Genomic DNA, 13,636 nt, shown 5'->3' with positions numbered 1-13,636 from the left:
GTCCACCATTTTAATTTTTTTATGTCTTGGCTGATTTCTTTTGATTTTCCATGATGTCAAGCAAAGAGGCACTGAATTTGAAGGCAGACCTTAAAATACATCCACAGGTGCACCTCCAATTCAGTACACCTCCTGTCAGAAGCTAATTGGCTAAATGTCTAAAGGTTTGACATCATTTTCTGGAATTTTCCAAGCTGCTTAAAGGCACAGTTAACTTAGTGTATATAAACTTTTGACCCACTGTAATTGTGATATAGTCAGTTAAATGTGGAACAATCTGTCTGTTTAATTACTAAATTATGTTCTAATTGACTTGCTAAAACTATAGTTTGGTAATATTAAATCTGTGGAGTTTTAATGACTTTTAAAAGTGTATGTAAACTTCTGACTTCAACTGTACTATATATAATATAATTTTCATAAAGTAACTTGTAACGTAATTAGTTTTTCAGCAAATTACTCATTTACTTTTACATGAGTCATAATATTTCTCAGTACTTCTACTTGTACTCAAGTGAAATATTTCTTCAGTAGCAGTACTTTTACTTAAGTAAAAAAAATCAGTACTCTTTCCACCACTGTTGCACACACATATGTATACACACAGATACATCAGCCCTAGTGTAATTCATTAGTGGTGTGTAATGGATTCCACGCTTAATGAAGGACGATTCAACCACACCACTGGTGCTGATCAACATAAGGGTCAATATATGCATGCACACATGAATACAAACCTATGCTTACATGTGTGACAGTTAAGAGAAAGAAAGATGTGCTCTGAATGTTATGTACTGCATCAAGACTACAGTAGTCATTATCTGTGTGTGACCGACACATTAGTAGCTTGTCATCATATTATTTAAGTAAAGTATCTTCTCCTACAGGTGCATGAAAAATAAATCAGCAACTTTTATAACCTGAGGCAATGCAGTGCAACACATAGCATGTAATGAAATTGGGACACATTTCTCAGCTCACACAGAATGGCTTGTAAATTAATGTTTCAACATGTCACGACCCATCTGTACCCAGAGAAACCGGAGTGTCATTAAACATGTTACGGTGAGATTATGAGGGCTACAGGTCCTTAATTCAACAAAAGGTGTCTTTATGGTTGCTAGTCATTACAGTACTTAATGTATATGTGTGTGTGTTAATACACAGATGCAATTACGCTTCTGTTCAGTGTGTGTGTGTGTGTACATTTATGCATTTAACAAACATATCAAAAATATTTCTCTAAGATATTCTATAAGGTATATGTGTTCTTTCTCTCTGTTCTTTCAGATTCACACAATTTTACCCCCTTTCATCCAATGTAATTCAAAGTGTCCTCTCCTGCAAAAGCGTTTGCACAATGGAAGAATGACAAGCCTCTTTTTTGCAGGCAGTAATTTGTAAATCTCACATTTTTTCCATTGTTACCAATTCAGTCTTGTCAGTAGACTCGACAGAGTGATACAAAACAGAACAAAGTACAGTACAGTTGAGAGCTTTAGTCATGTGAGAGTCTGTCCCCTATGCTTACTAATTGCAAAACAAGAGTGACAGATGTTCAGAAAGAGAAAAGAGACAGGTTTAGGCAGAAAGACAGACATAAACTTCACTGAAGGGAGAAGTATAGACATTAACAGTGAGAGGGAACAAAACATTAAAAATAGGACAGCGAAAGAGACATGTTTGACAAATGAGAGGGGGTGACTGCACTCTTTGTCCAATGCCCTGGATTCAGTTTTCCACTATACCCCTGACCTGCAGCACAGCACTGCTACCACACAGAGCTGCCATTCAACACCGCTGGGATGGCTAGGACTCAGCAAATGAATTATACAATAAATGACACAGATGATACTTCATGTGCCCATAATTATACAAGGCAGAAGACGATTTAATTTGACAAAGCACACATGTATAATTTACAAATGTTCATTCATCTCCTTTATTTTTCTCTTCTTTTGTCTTTTCTTTCATCTTCCTCTCTCATTCTAACTCACACAGCCACGTGACATTTGAGAATATAACCAGGCTTTTTATCTCTCTTTCTCACAAACAAACTCAGAGCACACACACTAACTCTCTTCGGATCTCAAATGTAGGCTGACTGACCACCTTTGGTTTACACTGAATTCATTCTCAGAAATGAAGGTTATATATCTAAAATTATAAAATGCTGTTGATTTTTGTTAATACAAAATCTCACAGTGGAAGAGGTTAGAATTAATTAAGCCCTTATTTATAACAATCAATATTAGATCTTACTGTTAGACATTTCTGGAACTTCATCACTCAAATTTATGAACAGGCCATTTTAGGATATCTAAAATGATATCTAACCTAAAAAATAGGTTTTTTAGGTTATATATCACTAGGTTATAGTAATGTATGTTTTATACAAATCACTTTGTGTATACCCAATGTAAGCAAATGTACTGTAAGTGTACGCAAGCCGTTAATATGGAAAGTTTTATGCATGAGGGTCCAGGTAAGTATGTGTTAATGAATATTGTGCCTCTAAAGAGAGGGCACAGTAATAAATAAAGAATTACAGTGTTAAATGACTAAAATGACTGTTAGCTCAAATGTTTACTCACTCAACACAATGACTCACAAAAAGAACACAGCACTTCAGCAAAAGACAAGTCACCAAAACAAACACATGTACACACACTCACATAAAGACAGAGAAGAAAATAAATAGGGTGTGGCATAGGCATAGCAAAATTATTAAAACTTTGAGAGCACTGCATTTTGAGTTGCAGGAAAAGCCATAGTGACACTTATAGATTAAATCATTTGGTGAATCACCACAAGTAAGTTTTAAGGCCAAAGAATACAACATCTGTTCCTGAACAACAATCCCTCCATTCACTAAGTTTGGGGTCAAAGATGACATTTCAGACATTCAAATCAAACAGCAGATGGGTGAACAGCTGCATAATATAAACGTAAATAATGAAAATCAATAAAGGAACTGTTATTTCCCTTTACAATTCTTCATAAACAATCTCACAAACTGGCATACATAAACACACAAACATCCCTTCTGAAGGAGAAGCATTTTAGTGATGTATCAAGCTGACATTTTAAAACCTCGCTTACACACTCAGGCTTGGAAAGGGAACTTCAAAATGAGCTTTGATGTGGCATTGAGAGAGAGTGCTACGAGAAGTAGAGCAGAGTTGAGTTGGACATGGCTCAAATTCTAAACAAGAATAGTGTGTGTCAAAGTTTGTGAGGATGAAGTGAGCAGTCCAGACAGCAGAGCAGATCTGAGCTTTAGAGTGTGTGTTTGTGCGAGTTTGTGTGTGACTGTGTATGTGTCTGTCCTCAGCTAGCCAAAGTATCCTGACTTGACTGTCTTACATGTCTCTGTCCAGTCTGGTACAGCCTGGCCCATATTGAAATGTGTGTGTGCTTATTGGTTGAACATATGAATATACAGCACCAGTCAAAGGTTTGGACACAATCTACTAATTTGTTACATAACTGTTTGTCACATTTTAGAATAATAGTGAAGTCAACAAAACAATGAAACAACACAAATGGAAGTATGTGAAAAAATATTTAATATATCTTATATTTTTCAAAGTAGCCATCCTTTGCCTTGATAACAGTAATGCACAGTTTTGGCATCTCTTGGCAAGTTCACTTGGTGCCACCTAGGATAATTTTCCAGCAGTCTTGAAGGAGTTCCCATATGCTGGCCATGTGTTGATTGTTTTTCTTTCACTTTTTGGTTCAACTCATCAATAAAAATAAATAAACAAACAAACGTGTGTGTGTGTGTGTGTGTGTGTGTGTGTATGTATGTATATATATATATATATATATATATATATATATATATATATATATATATATATATATATATATACATACACAGTATATATATATATATATATATATATATATATATATATATATATATATATATATATATATATATATATATTATATATATATATACACACACACACACACACACACAGTTGTGCTCAAAAGTTTGCATATCCTTGCAGAAATTGTGAAATTTTGGCATTGATTTTGAAAATATGACTGATCATGCAAAAAAAACTGTCTTTTATTTAAGGATAGTGATCATATAAAGCCATTTATCATCACATAGTTGTCTGGCTCCTTTTTAAATCATAATGGTAACAGAAATCACCCAAATGGCCCTGATCAAAAGTTTACATACCCTTGAATGTTTGGCCTTGTTACAGACTCACAAGGTGACACGCACAGGTTTAAATGGCAATTAAAGGTTAATTTCCCACACCTGTGGCTTTTTAAATTGCAATTAGTGTCTGTGTATAAATAGTCAATGAGTTTGTTAGCTCTCACATGGATGCACTGAGCAGGCTAGATACTGAGCCATGGGGAGCAGAAAAGAACTGTCAAAAGACCTGCGTAACAAGGTAATGGAACTTTATAAATATGGAAAAGGATATAAAAAGATATCCAAAGCCTTGACAATGCCAGTCAGTACTGTTCAATCACTTATTAAGAAGTGAAAAATTCGGGGATCTCTTGATACCAAGCCAAGGTCAGGTAGACCAAGAGAGATTTCAGCCACAACTGCCAGAAGAATTGTTCGGGATACAAAGAAAAACCCACAGATAACCTCCGGAGAAATACAGGCTGCTCTGGAAAAAGACGGTGTGGTTGTTTCAAGGAGCACAATATGACGATACTTGAACAAAAATGAGCTGCATGGTTGAGTTGCCAGAAAGAAGCCTTTACTGCGCCAATGCCACAAAAAAGCCCGGTTACAATATGCCCGACAACACATTGACACGCTTCACAGCTTCTGGCACACAGTAATTTGGAGTGACGAGACCAAAATAGAGTTTTATGGTCACAACCATAAGCGCTATGTTTGGAGAGGGGTCAACAAGGCCTATAGTGAAAAGAATACCATCCCCACAGTGAAGCATGGTGGTGGCTCACTGATGTTTTGGGGGTGTGTGAGCTCTAAAGGCACGGGGAATCTTGTGAAAATTGATGGCAAGATGAATGCAGCATGTTATCAGAAAATACTGGCAGACAATTTGCATTGTTCTGCAGGAAAGCTGCGCATGGGACGCTCTTGGACTTTCCAGCACGACAATGACCCTAAGCACAAGGACAAGTTGACCCTCCAGTGGTTACAGCAGTAAAAGTGGAAGGTTCTGGAGTGGCCATCACAGTCTCCTGACCTTAATATCATCGAGCCACTCTGGGGAGATCTCAAATGTGCAGTTCATGCAAGACGACCAAAGACTTTGCATGACCTGGAGGCATTTTTCCAAGATGAATGGGCAGCTATACCACCTGCAAGAATTTGGGGCCTCATAGACAACTATTACAAAAGACTGCACGCTGTCATTGATGCTAAAGGGGGCAATACACAGTATTAAGAACTAAGGGTATGCAGACTTTTGAACAGGGGTCATTTCATTTTTTTCTTTGTTGCCATGTTTTGTTTTATGATTGTGCCATTCTGTCATAACCTACAGTTGAATATGAATCCCATAAGAAATAAAAGAAATGTGTTTTGCCTGCTCACTCATGTTTTCTTTAAAAATGGTACATATATTACCAATTCTCCAAGGGTATGCAAACTTTTGAGCACAACTGTATATATATATATTTTAGATCTAAAGGTATTTAAAAGCATGTCAGAATCAGCCACGTAACAGCACTGGGCAGCTGCTTTGTCATTTGTAACACAAGATCGATTTGCTGTTGTCTGCCTTGTAGAAATGCAAAAATTTTATAATAAAAAAAGTGGGAATGACATGTTTTTTAAAGACATGGGACAAAAAAGTGAAACATCTCTTTCAAATATGGTTAAACTAAAAGAAAATAAGCCATTTATAGAGAAGCAGAGGAACAAAAGAACCTGCTCTCAATTAATTTGAACGACTAATATGCTTTGTTTGGAAGTTCTGTATGTGCTTTTCAGAAGGCAGCAGAAGAAATCTCTGTTTAAACAGGTTTAATTAAGATAATTATCTAAAAATAGATCTTAAAAAGCCAAGGGAATTTAATGGGGTGTTTAGACTGAACACGTTCTTGCGCTAAATAAACCTAGATGCAGCGCAACGAATGGAACATAACACAGGTGCCTGGAGTTCCTTTAAGTGAAATGTGGAGCATTTGTCAAAGTCACCTGTCTAGCACATGTTTACAAACAAAAACTACAAAACAGTACAAGTGGATGCAAAAATGCATTCAGTCTGAACAGCCCACAAGATGTGTCACTTTCAGGGTAATTTAGTTCAAATTCAAATGGCTGGGCACAAATGAATATCCAACCAATTCCAAGCAGAATATTTGTTTGAGAAACTCAATACTACAAACAAACTGTAAGTATATATAACACACTGGGACCAAAAGAGAGAGAAAGAAACAAATGTGAGAAAAGTGAACATAATTATGAGAGCGCACCAGTAGGAGAGTACATGGAACATTTAGACAGATGAGCCTACAGCTGTGCCAGCTTGTCTAGAGCCCCTCCTCTCACTCTGTCTGTTATTGGTCTGTGCTTCTGTGACAGCTGCTTCACTACTGCTGTCACTTCATCTGCTGCCTCCCTCTATTCACAGAGAGAGCGAGAGCAAAGAGCGTGTGTGTGTGTGTGTGTATGAAAGAGAGAGAGAGAGAGTATTACCTCTTCTGCTGCAGAGCTCCATGCAATTGTTCCTGTCTGTCTCTGAGTTGGCTCTGCAGGTGCCGGATCTCTCGCTGATAACTCGCTGCTTTCCCCGCAAAGTCTTCCTCCTGCTCCCGCAGGCGCCGACCCAGCGAACACACACTTGCTGATGCCTGCTGCTTGTACACCTGGAGCAAGGGTGAGAGAGAAATGAAAACAGTTGCACCAGAGAGCACTGTGGAACAGTGGAGTATCACCTAAATAAACAATCAAAGGACAACTAAATAACTAAAACAACCCTGGAGGAGCCAGAGCCAGAGACTGCACAGCACGGTAAGGACTAGGATAAGAGCTAATGTGTAACAAGAGGGTACAAAATGTAGGTTAATGTGATCTGTCTGGGTTAGATAAAACCTTAGCAACGCATGAAAAGTGTTCTTCAGTCTGCTCTACCAGCAATCATACAGGTAATGAGAAATCATCATCATTTATGGAGGACTATTTTAAACACGAGAGATTGCCTTGTAGATCAAAAATAGCACACATACACCCTATCAAGAAACCAACAGGTTAGAGAACAATCCTGCTGAAAGAAACAAAGTGAAGCAGAGATCTGAATATACCCTGCAGTGTGTGATTTGTTGTTTTGTGATATTGCAGTTATATGCAGACACAGGACAGATGCATTAGGGAGAGGAGCAGATGTTGGCCTGTCTGCTGCTCAAAGAGATGTGACAGCTATTTGGATAAACAAACACGCACACATTTGCGCAGCTCCTGTAGTTTCCATGCAGGGAGAGGCAGCCTGTTGATGTAACTCATCTTGGTATAGCAGAGGGCAATGAGACAATTGCAGCTGCATGAGTAATAGGGGTGGGAATCACAAGGTAACTGGTGATATAATATTGATATTATTGTGATTCTTTATTTTTGGGGTATTGCAATTCAAAACTACAATATATTTCAATATTGCACTGTTTATCATTCGTCTTCAAGGGACTTAAAAAAAACTGTTTTCAAATAGCCAAATGTATTGTTAAATTAATATAAAAGTTCCAATGTCCAAAACAAGGCCAGTTTATTTCCTAATATCTATGTACAATGCAAAGCCTTAAGCATATAAGACCATAATGGCTCCCTATTTCTGTGGTTAGGTCAATGTAGCTAGTCTTTCTAAAAATAAATTATAGTATTTATGAATTCAATAGTAGCTTAAACACTTTAAAAACATTATTTATTACAACACAGTTTCAATGCACATAAATAGGTTAGCTTATTTAATATAATACTAACATTTCTGTCAAAATATCTCAGTTAATGTCACTACAGTAAAATTGTAATAAATCTTAGTAAGGAAAGGTGATAATGTGTAAAGCATGATAACTGCACCTTCTAAGGGACTGTTGTTGAATTCCTAGATCGATTTGGCAAAGATATTTTTTTTTTCCCCAACACCACAATATTAATGTGGATAAATGTAAATAATAATATTGATATTTGGCGTGCAAATATCAATACAATATCACAAGGAAAAATATCATAATACTTTAACATATCAATATTTTTTCCCACCTCTTATGAGTAAACGTGAGTAGTCAGATATGCTCAGTCCATACATTTCTTGTTGTACATACAGGGAGGATTTTAAAGAAGGAGAAAAGAAATATAAAACAAAGCAAAGTAGATGTAAAGAGAAAAATGCATTTAAAAAGTAGGGATGTGCTGAACGACTAATTTCACTGACGTTTAAATGGAAATTTTTAAGCCGACTAGTCGACTAGTCTAAAAAGAAACCAACCTTCAGAAAACAATAAAAAAAAATATTTATGCGATCCATTTAAAATACTTAATCTATTCCAAATCCGAAGCTAAATTCCACTGAAAAGGGGCATTTATCTGCGACATGCTTGCCTTGAATTATGATCATTGTACATTAAATATAGAATATGACACGCATTCACTGAATCAACGTTTGCGAATGTTTAATAGACATATTTTTTGAAAACAATTGAATGAATAGCGCAGGATCAATTGAACAACCCTAAAAGCCTGTTCTAAACGGAAATCACCACATAAAAGTTACTTAACATATTAAAACAGTCAGGACATTGTTGAAAATAATTAACAAGTAGACTAAGCCAAATCTACGAGAGAGAAAAAAATGCGCTGAATAGTTGCGCATATTTCACGATGTGCAGTTGTGCATCAGCCATTGATTTAATGTGACAGCTGTTCGGTAAAGAACGTTAACCAATAACAGTTACGATAGGCCTGTGATGTAGCCTACAATAAACCTAATGTACTCTAAACATGACGTGCACACAGCATAAAAGATAGTTTAATCTGTTAAGCAGTTGGAACCTTGCTGAAAATAGCCTAGCATACCTAGCCTAAAACAGTCATTTTCTAGGCTACTTGAAAGCATACATTTTTTGATGAGCAAATTTAACACAACGACATTGTCCGGTGAAAGACGGGACTTGACTCACCTGAGGTGGCTATTCTGCACTTGAAAAATCCTGCACAGCAGAAAAATAACATACAAGCATGCACAGATTTAAAGAAACTCAAATGTGAAAACATCCATAGGGACTTTTAAACGTTTGGAAAGCCCATTCCCGCACCACCGAAGTGATTTCATTACTACTTTGAGTTTGCTTGTCTAGCAGGAGGACATTTTCCTGCGCATGCCACGAGTGAGAGAGTGAAGAAGCACGCGCAGCCTGAGGTAAATTAAACTCTGTATCTGCTCCAGATATCCTCTTTTTAAAATAATATTTGTATTATTAATTATATTTAAAATATGTAACATTAATATGACAGTAATTTAAGCACAGCCTCTGCAAAAAAATAAAGCCAAGCGTAAATGTGTAAAAATTATGTTCAGTTTAACGGGGAAATATTAACCGACTAGTAATTCCAGTGTCGAATAGCAGCATCAGAACCGTTTAGTTGACTAGTCTCGCACATCCCTATTAAAAAGCAGGACCTACTGCATGCAAAAAGGTAAGAAAGAAAGCATAAGAATAGAGAGAGTTGTTTTCCTTGGTAAACAATGTTAGGAACAAATGTGATTTCTTTCTGAGATCAAAACCCACAGGGAGTAATGCATGAACGAACATCTAACACTAACCGTGAAGAAAATTTCTATGTGCATGTAAACACATACCACTGCATTTAAAGCGCTAATTAGCAAGGATAATTTCTCAAACAGATAAATATTTTAATATACATGTTTAGAACAGAGAATGAGCATGCACGGAAAGAGAGAGAGAGGGATGTGTGTGGGGTAGGGAGTGAGTGGTTTGACTACTCTGTGGGGTTTTAGAGCACATGGATCCAACCTTTCCCTCACACATCCATCAATAACAGCCCTCACAAATAAGTCCCAGTAAACAGCTCTTTCTGTGCATGTGTGCGTGTGAGCATTCAGTTACTGCAATACTGTCTCTCTCTAGTTCTCTTACCCTCACTTTTTCTTTTATTGCAAAACCACAATGAGATGTCAGACTGATCTCACAGCGAAATCAGAAAAAGTAGGTTGACTTTTCTTTAGCAAAAATCGGTCTGTGCTTACTGAAATGCGAAACACTGCCCCCAATGGCCAAAGCAGAAAGTGTTGTTGGGCGTATGGACATGTGTGAGCTTTATTTTCCAGGTGAAATGTCTATGGAGGGGCTCCAAAAGCGATTGCAATTGTTTTCAGCTGTACTGGCAGTGAAGAGGAATGCATATGCTATTTTATAAACTGTACCCCAAACCATCCCCCAAACCTAAACCTAACCATCATTGGAATAAAAATTTTATGTTAGAGGGAAAAATGCAACCCCAAATTGTGCTCGTCACTGATTATGCGAATGCGATAACTTCCTTGTTTCAATGCAGGATCCAAACTCCCACTCTGGTGATGTGATGCTTCCGGTCACGCAACAGGGGAGGGTTAACATGCAGGAGCCGATGCAAAAATGTCTGATCGGAGATGCTGTTTGTTGACTTCCCGTATGATCATGTTAGAGATGTGTAAGCGAAGTATTAGTGATGTCTTAATTATGTCAAAGAACATATAAGTAGCCACTAAACAGACCACAAATCTAATTAGGAGATCCAGGACTTTGTAAACATGCCAGTTTGCTTACTGCCAATAATGCCAGTTGATCAGTGAGCTGCTCTGTAAAATAAATATATCAAGTTACCTGAAAAATTTGCTTCTAAGTTTTATTCAAGTCAAACTTGTTATTTAATCTGACTAAATCAACCTGGCAAAGTAGGTAACACCAACAAAAGCAATTTTTATGGGTTAGATAAAGCAGAAATAGATCCTTTGAGATAACAATTGCATGTTACAAAATTTTTTGGTGTGTGGTGGACAGCATTGTAATTTGAGCTTGTGATAGCACTTGTGGCTGTATTGCTCGAGCCATGCCAAAGTCTGCTGTCCATGATGGAGCTGGTCTATACAAAACTTTTCCTTCCAAGTGTTCCTGAGGCATCCTAAGGATGTGTCAAATCTAGTGTTGGTAAAAATGAATCCTTGTGGCCTTATTCTTGCAAACAGTGGTTATAGTGGCAGCAGGTAAATCCAGCAATGCACTTTAAAGGGATTGTTCACCCATAAATGAAAATTCTCTCATGATTTACTCACCCTCATGCCATCCCTTCTTCTGCAGAACACAAATTAAGATTTTTAGAAGAACCAATGTTAGTAAATTGTGGCCAGAACTCTGAAGGTCCAAATATCACATAAAGGCATCATAAAAGTAATCCATATGACTCCAGTGGTAAAATCAATTTCTTCTGAAGTGATCCAGTTGGTTTTGGGTGAGAACAGTCCAAAATATATCTTTTCATTGTACATCTTGATCAATGACGATCTTGATTTCAAACACGATTACACTTCCTAGTGCTTGACGCATGCGCATAGGAAGTGTAATCGAGCTTGAAATCACGATCCCCAAGGAGACTGCTGTCAAGATTTATCTTTATTTATATTCATCTGGGATGGCATGAGGGTGAGTAAATGATGAGATAATTTTCATTTTTAGGTGAAATAACCCTTTAAGGAACCTATACAGAATAACTTGGGAAGCTTGACCTGTCGTCTGTAATTGAACCAGGTTTTTTTCTGAACAATAATAAAAAAAATCGAGTCTTTAGGAGTACTTCTTTTTTGGATGTCCAAGCATTTGGGCTTGCCAAATGCATCTGCAGCTTGATTGATTTGGTTTTGGATTTCAATATTTCAGCTCTTTTAGAGAAAGCAATGCATGTGTTTCAATGGCAAACCATTCAAATATATATATATATATATATATATATATATATATATATAAAAATATACTGTTGTTACATATCTATATCTATCTGTATATAAAGGGTATTTACAATGGTACTTAAAATGTAGAGATTAATCTTGTAATGAAAGCAAATTTCTTAGCAATGCAGAAAATCAACTGTTGCAAGATGTTTAGATCAGCAGCAGATACATCACCAATGATGCAATTCCTCAAAGACTGGTGATATTTGACATGTGGCAGGAGGTGAAATGATTGAAGAAATAAAGTCACATATTGTTTTTGGAGGAGTCCACATATATTTCAGAGTCATTACTGTTGGTGTCCCAATGTATGAAAAGTGGGGAAGATTGAGGTAAATTAAATTTTCTTAAATATGCAGAAATGAATGTGGGCATTAAAAATAGAGTTGAGGAGTCATGTGACGCCATGCGAGGAGAAGACGTGTACATTTTTATGTCATAAACCGGTGAGATTTGATACACCCTGCTACATATCTGTTCTTTGAAGTCAACACGGCAAAGAATTCAAAATCATCGGGTTCTGGAGATACTAAAAGACACTTACGTGCTCAAGCTGAAGCCCCTGACAGGCCCGCAGACCAGGGACTCGGTTCAAGAAATTCAACCCCAACTGGCGAGCATGTCTGTGATGCTGACGAAAGTTGTTGCTGACTTAGACGATCTTGCTGTAATATGTCGATTGATTACTGCGATGGAAATTAAATTCTCTGAGTTGGTTACAAGAATTGGGGATGTCGAGAGATGGATCGATTATCTGGAGTCATCGGAGAGGGAATTAGCTGCTAATCCACTATCGACCAAAGTAGATTTGGAACGCGTTTGGGAAAAACTGGAGGATTTGGAGAATCATAATCGCCGAAACAACGTCCGAATTGTTGGAATTCCTGAGCATGAAGAAGGCGGAGATATAGTGAAATTCCTAGAGGAGCTCTTCCCGAGTCTGCTTGACATAAAAGGCCATAAGCTGGAAATCGAGCGAGCTCACAGAGTCCCAGCACGGAGATCGGCTGAGAGAGACAGGCCCGATCAATTCTGGCCAAATTTCTGAGATCATCCGATAAAGATCTTGTGTTGCGTGAGGCGAGGAGCAAAGGAAAGCTTTCTTGGAAGAATCACAGCATTTTCTTGTTCCCAGACTTTGCGAAATCGACAAGAGAGAAACGTGATCAATTCAAGGAATGCAAGAAACTCTTACATCAATGGAAGGTCGCTTTTGCACTGATATTCCCGGCCAAATTGAGAATAGATACTAAGGATGGCCACAAACTATTTACATGTCCCCAGCAAGCATTGTCTTTCATAGAAACAATGGGGTGAGTAAGCCAACTGGTGATTTTCATGTGGCCCCCGAGTGAGCTTGACATACATGAATACATGTACATACATACATGTACTTGACGTACATACACTCGACTGTCTGAGGAAGCTGGGCGCCATTTTGTTTCTTTTTGTGTTGGTTCCACCTAGCGGCTAGAGTCTGCTTTGTGTAGTAACACTCCTTCAAGAAACTCTTGCATCGACAGAGGGTCACTTTTGCACTGAGGTTCCTGGCCAAGTTGAGAGTAGATACTAAGGATGGCCACAAAATATTTACATGCCCACATCAAGCGATGTCTTTCATAAAATCAATGGACTGAGGAAGTCATGGTGTGTTTCTCACGTGCCTCCAAGTGAGCTTGTCT

General features: G+C 37.6%; 2 protein-coding genes across 9 annotated transcripts in view; one reads left to right on the top strand and one right to left on the bottom strand.

The window, feature by feature from the left end:
* The window catches only part of cep89 (centrosomal protein 89), a 130,190-nt gene that overhangs the window by 22,220 nt on the left and 94,334 nt on the right, over positions 1 to 13,636 (bottom strand). For all 7 annotated transcript variants that reach the window (XM_051706035.1, XM_051706064.1, XM_051706045.1 and 4 more), the window contains one exon: positions 6,659 to 6,828. In XM_051706035.1, coding sequence (XP_051561995.1) covers positions 6,659 to 6,828 — 170 coding nt within the window. The remainder of the gene's footprint in view (positions 1 to 6,658; positions 6,829 to 13,636) is intronic.
* The window catches only part of LOC127445873 (E3 ubiquitin-protein ligase RNF182-like), a 28,929-nt gene continuing 22,116 nt past the window's right edge, over positions 6,824 to 13,636 (top strand). For both annotated transcript variants that reach the window (XR_007898061.1, XM_051706319.1), the window contains exon 1: positions 6,824 to 6,973. The gene's annotated coding sequence lies outside the window, so the exon portion shown is untranslated. The remainder of the gene's footprint in view (positions 6,974 to 13,636) is intronic.

This window comes from Myxocyprinus asiaticus, chromosome 1, assembly GCF_019703515.2.
Source record: "Myxocyprinus asiaticus isolate MX2 ecotype Aquarium Trade chromosome 1, UBuf_Myxa_2, whole genome shotgun sequence".
In the NCBI taxonomy this organism is placed as follows: Eukaryota; Metazoa; Chordata; class Actinopteri; order Cypriniformes; family Catostomidae; genus Myxocyprinus; species Myxocyprinus asiaticus.
Note: the sequence above shows the minus strand (reverse complement) of the source record. Positions and strands in the feature narration are given on the sequence as shown.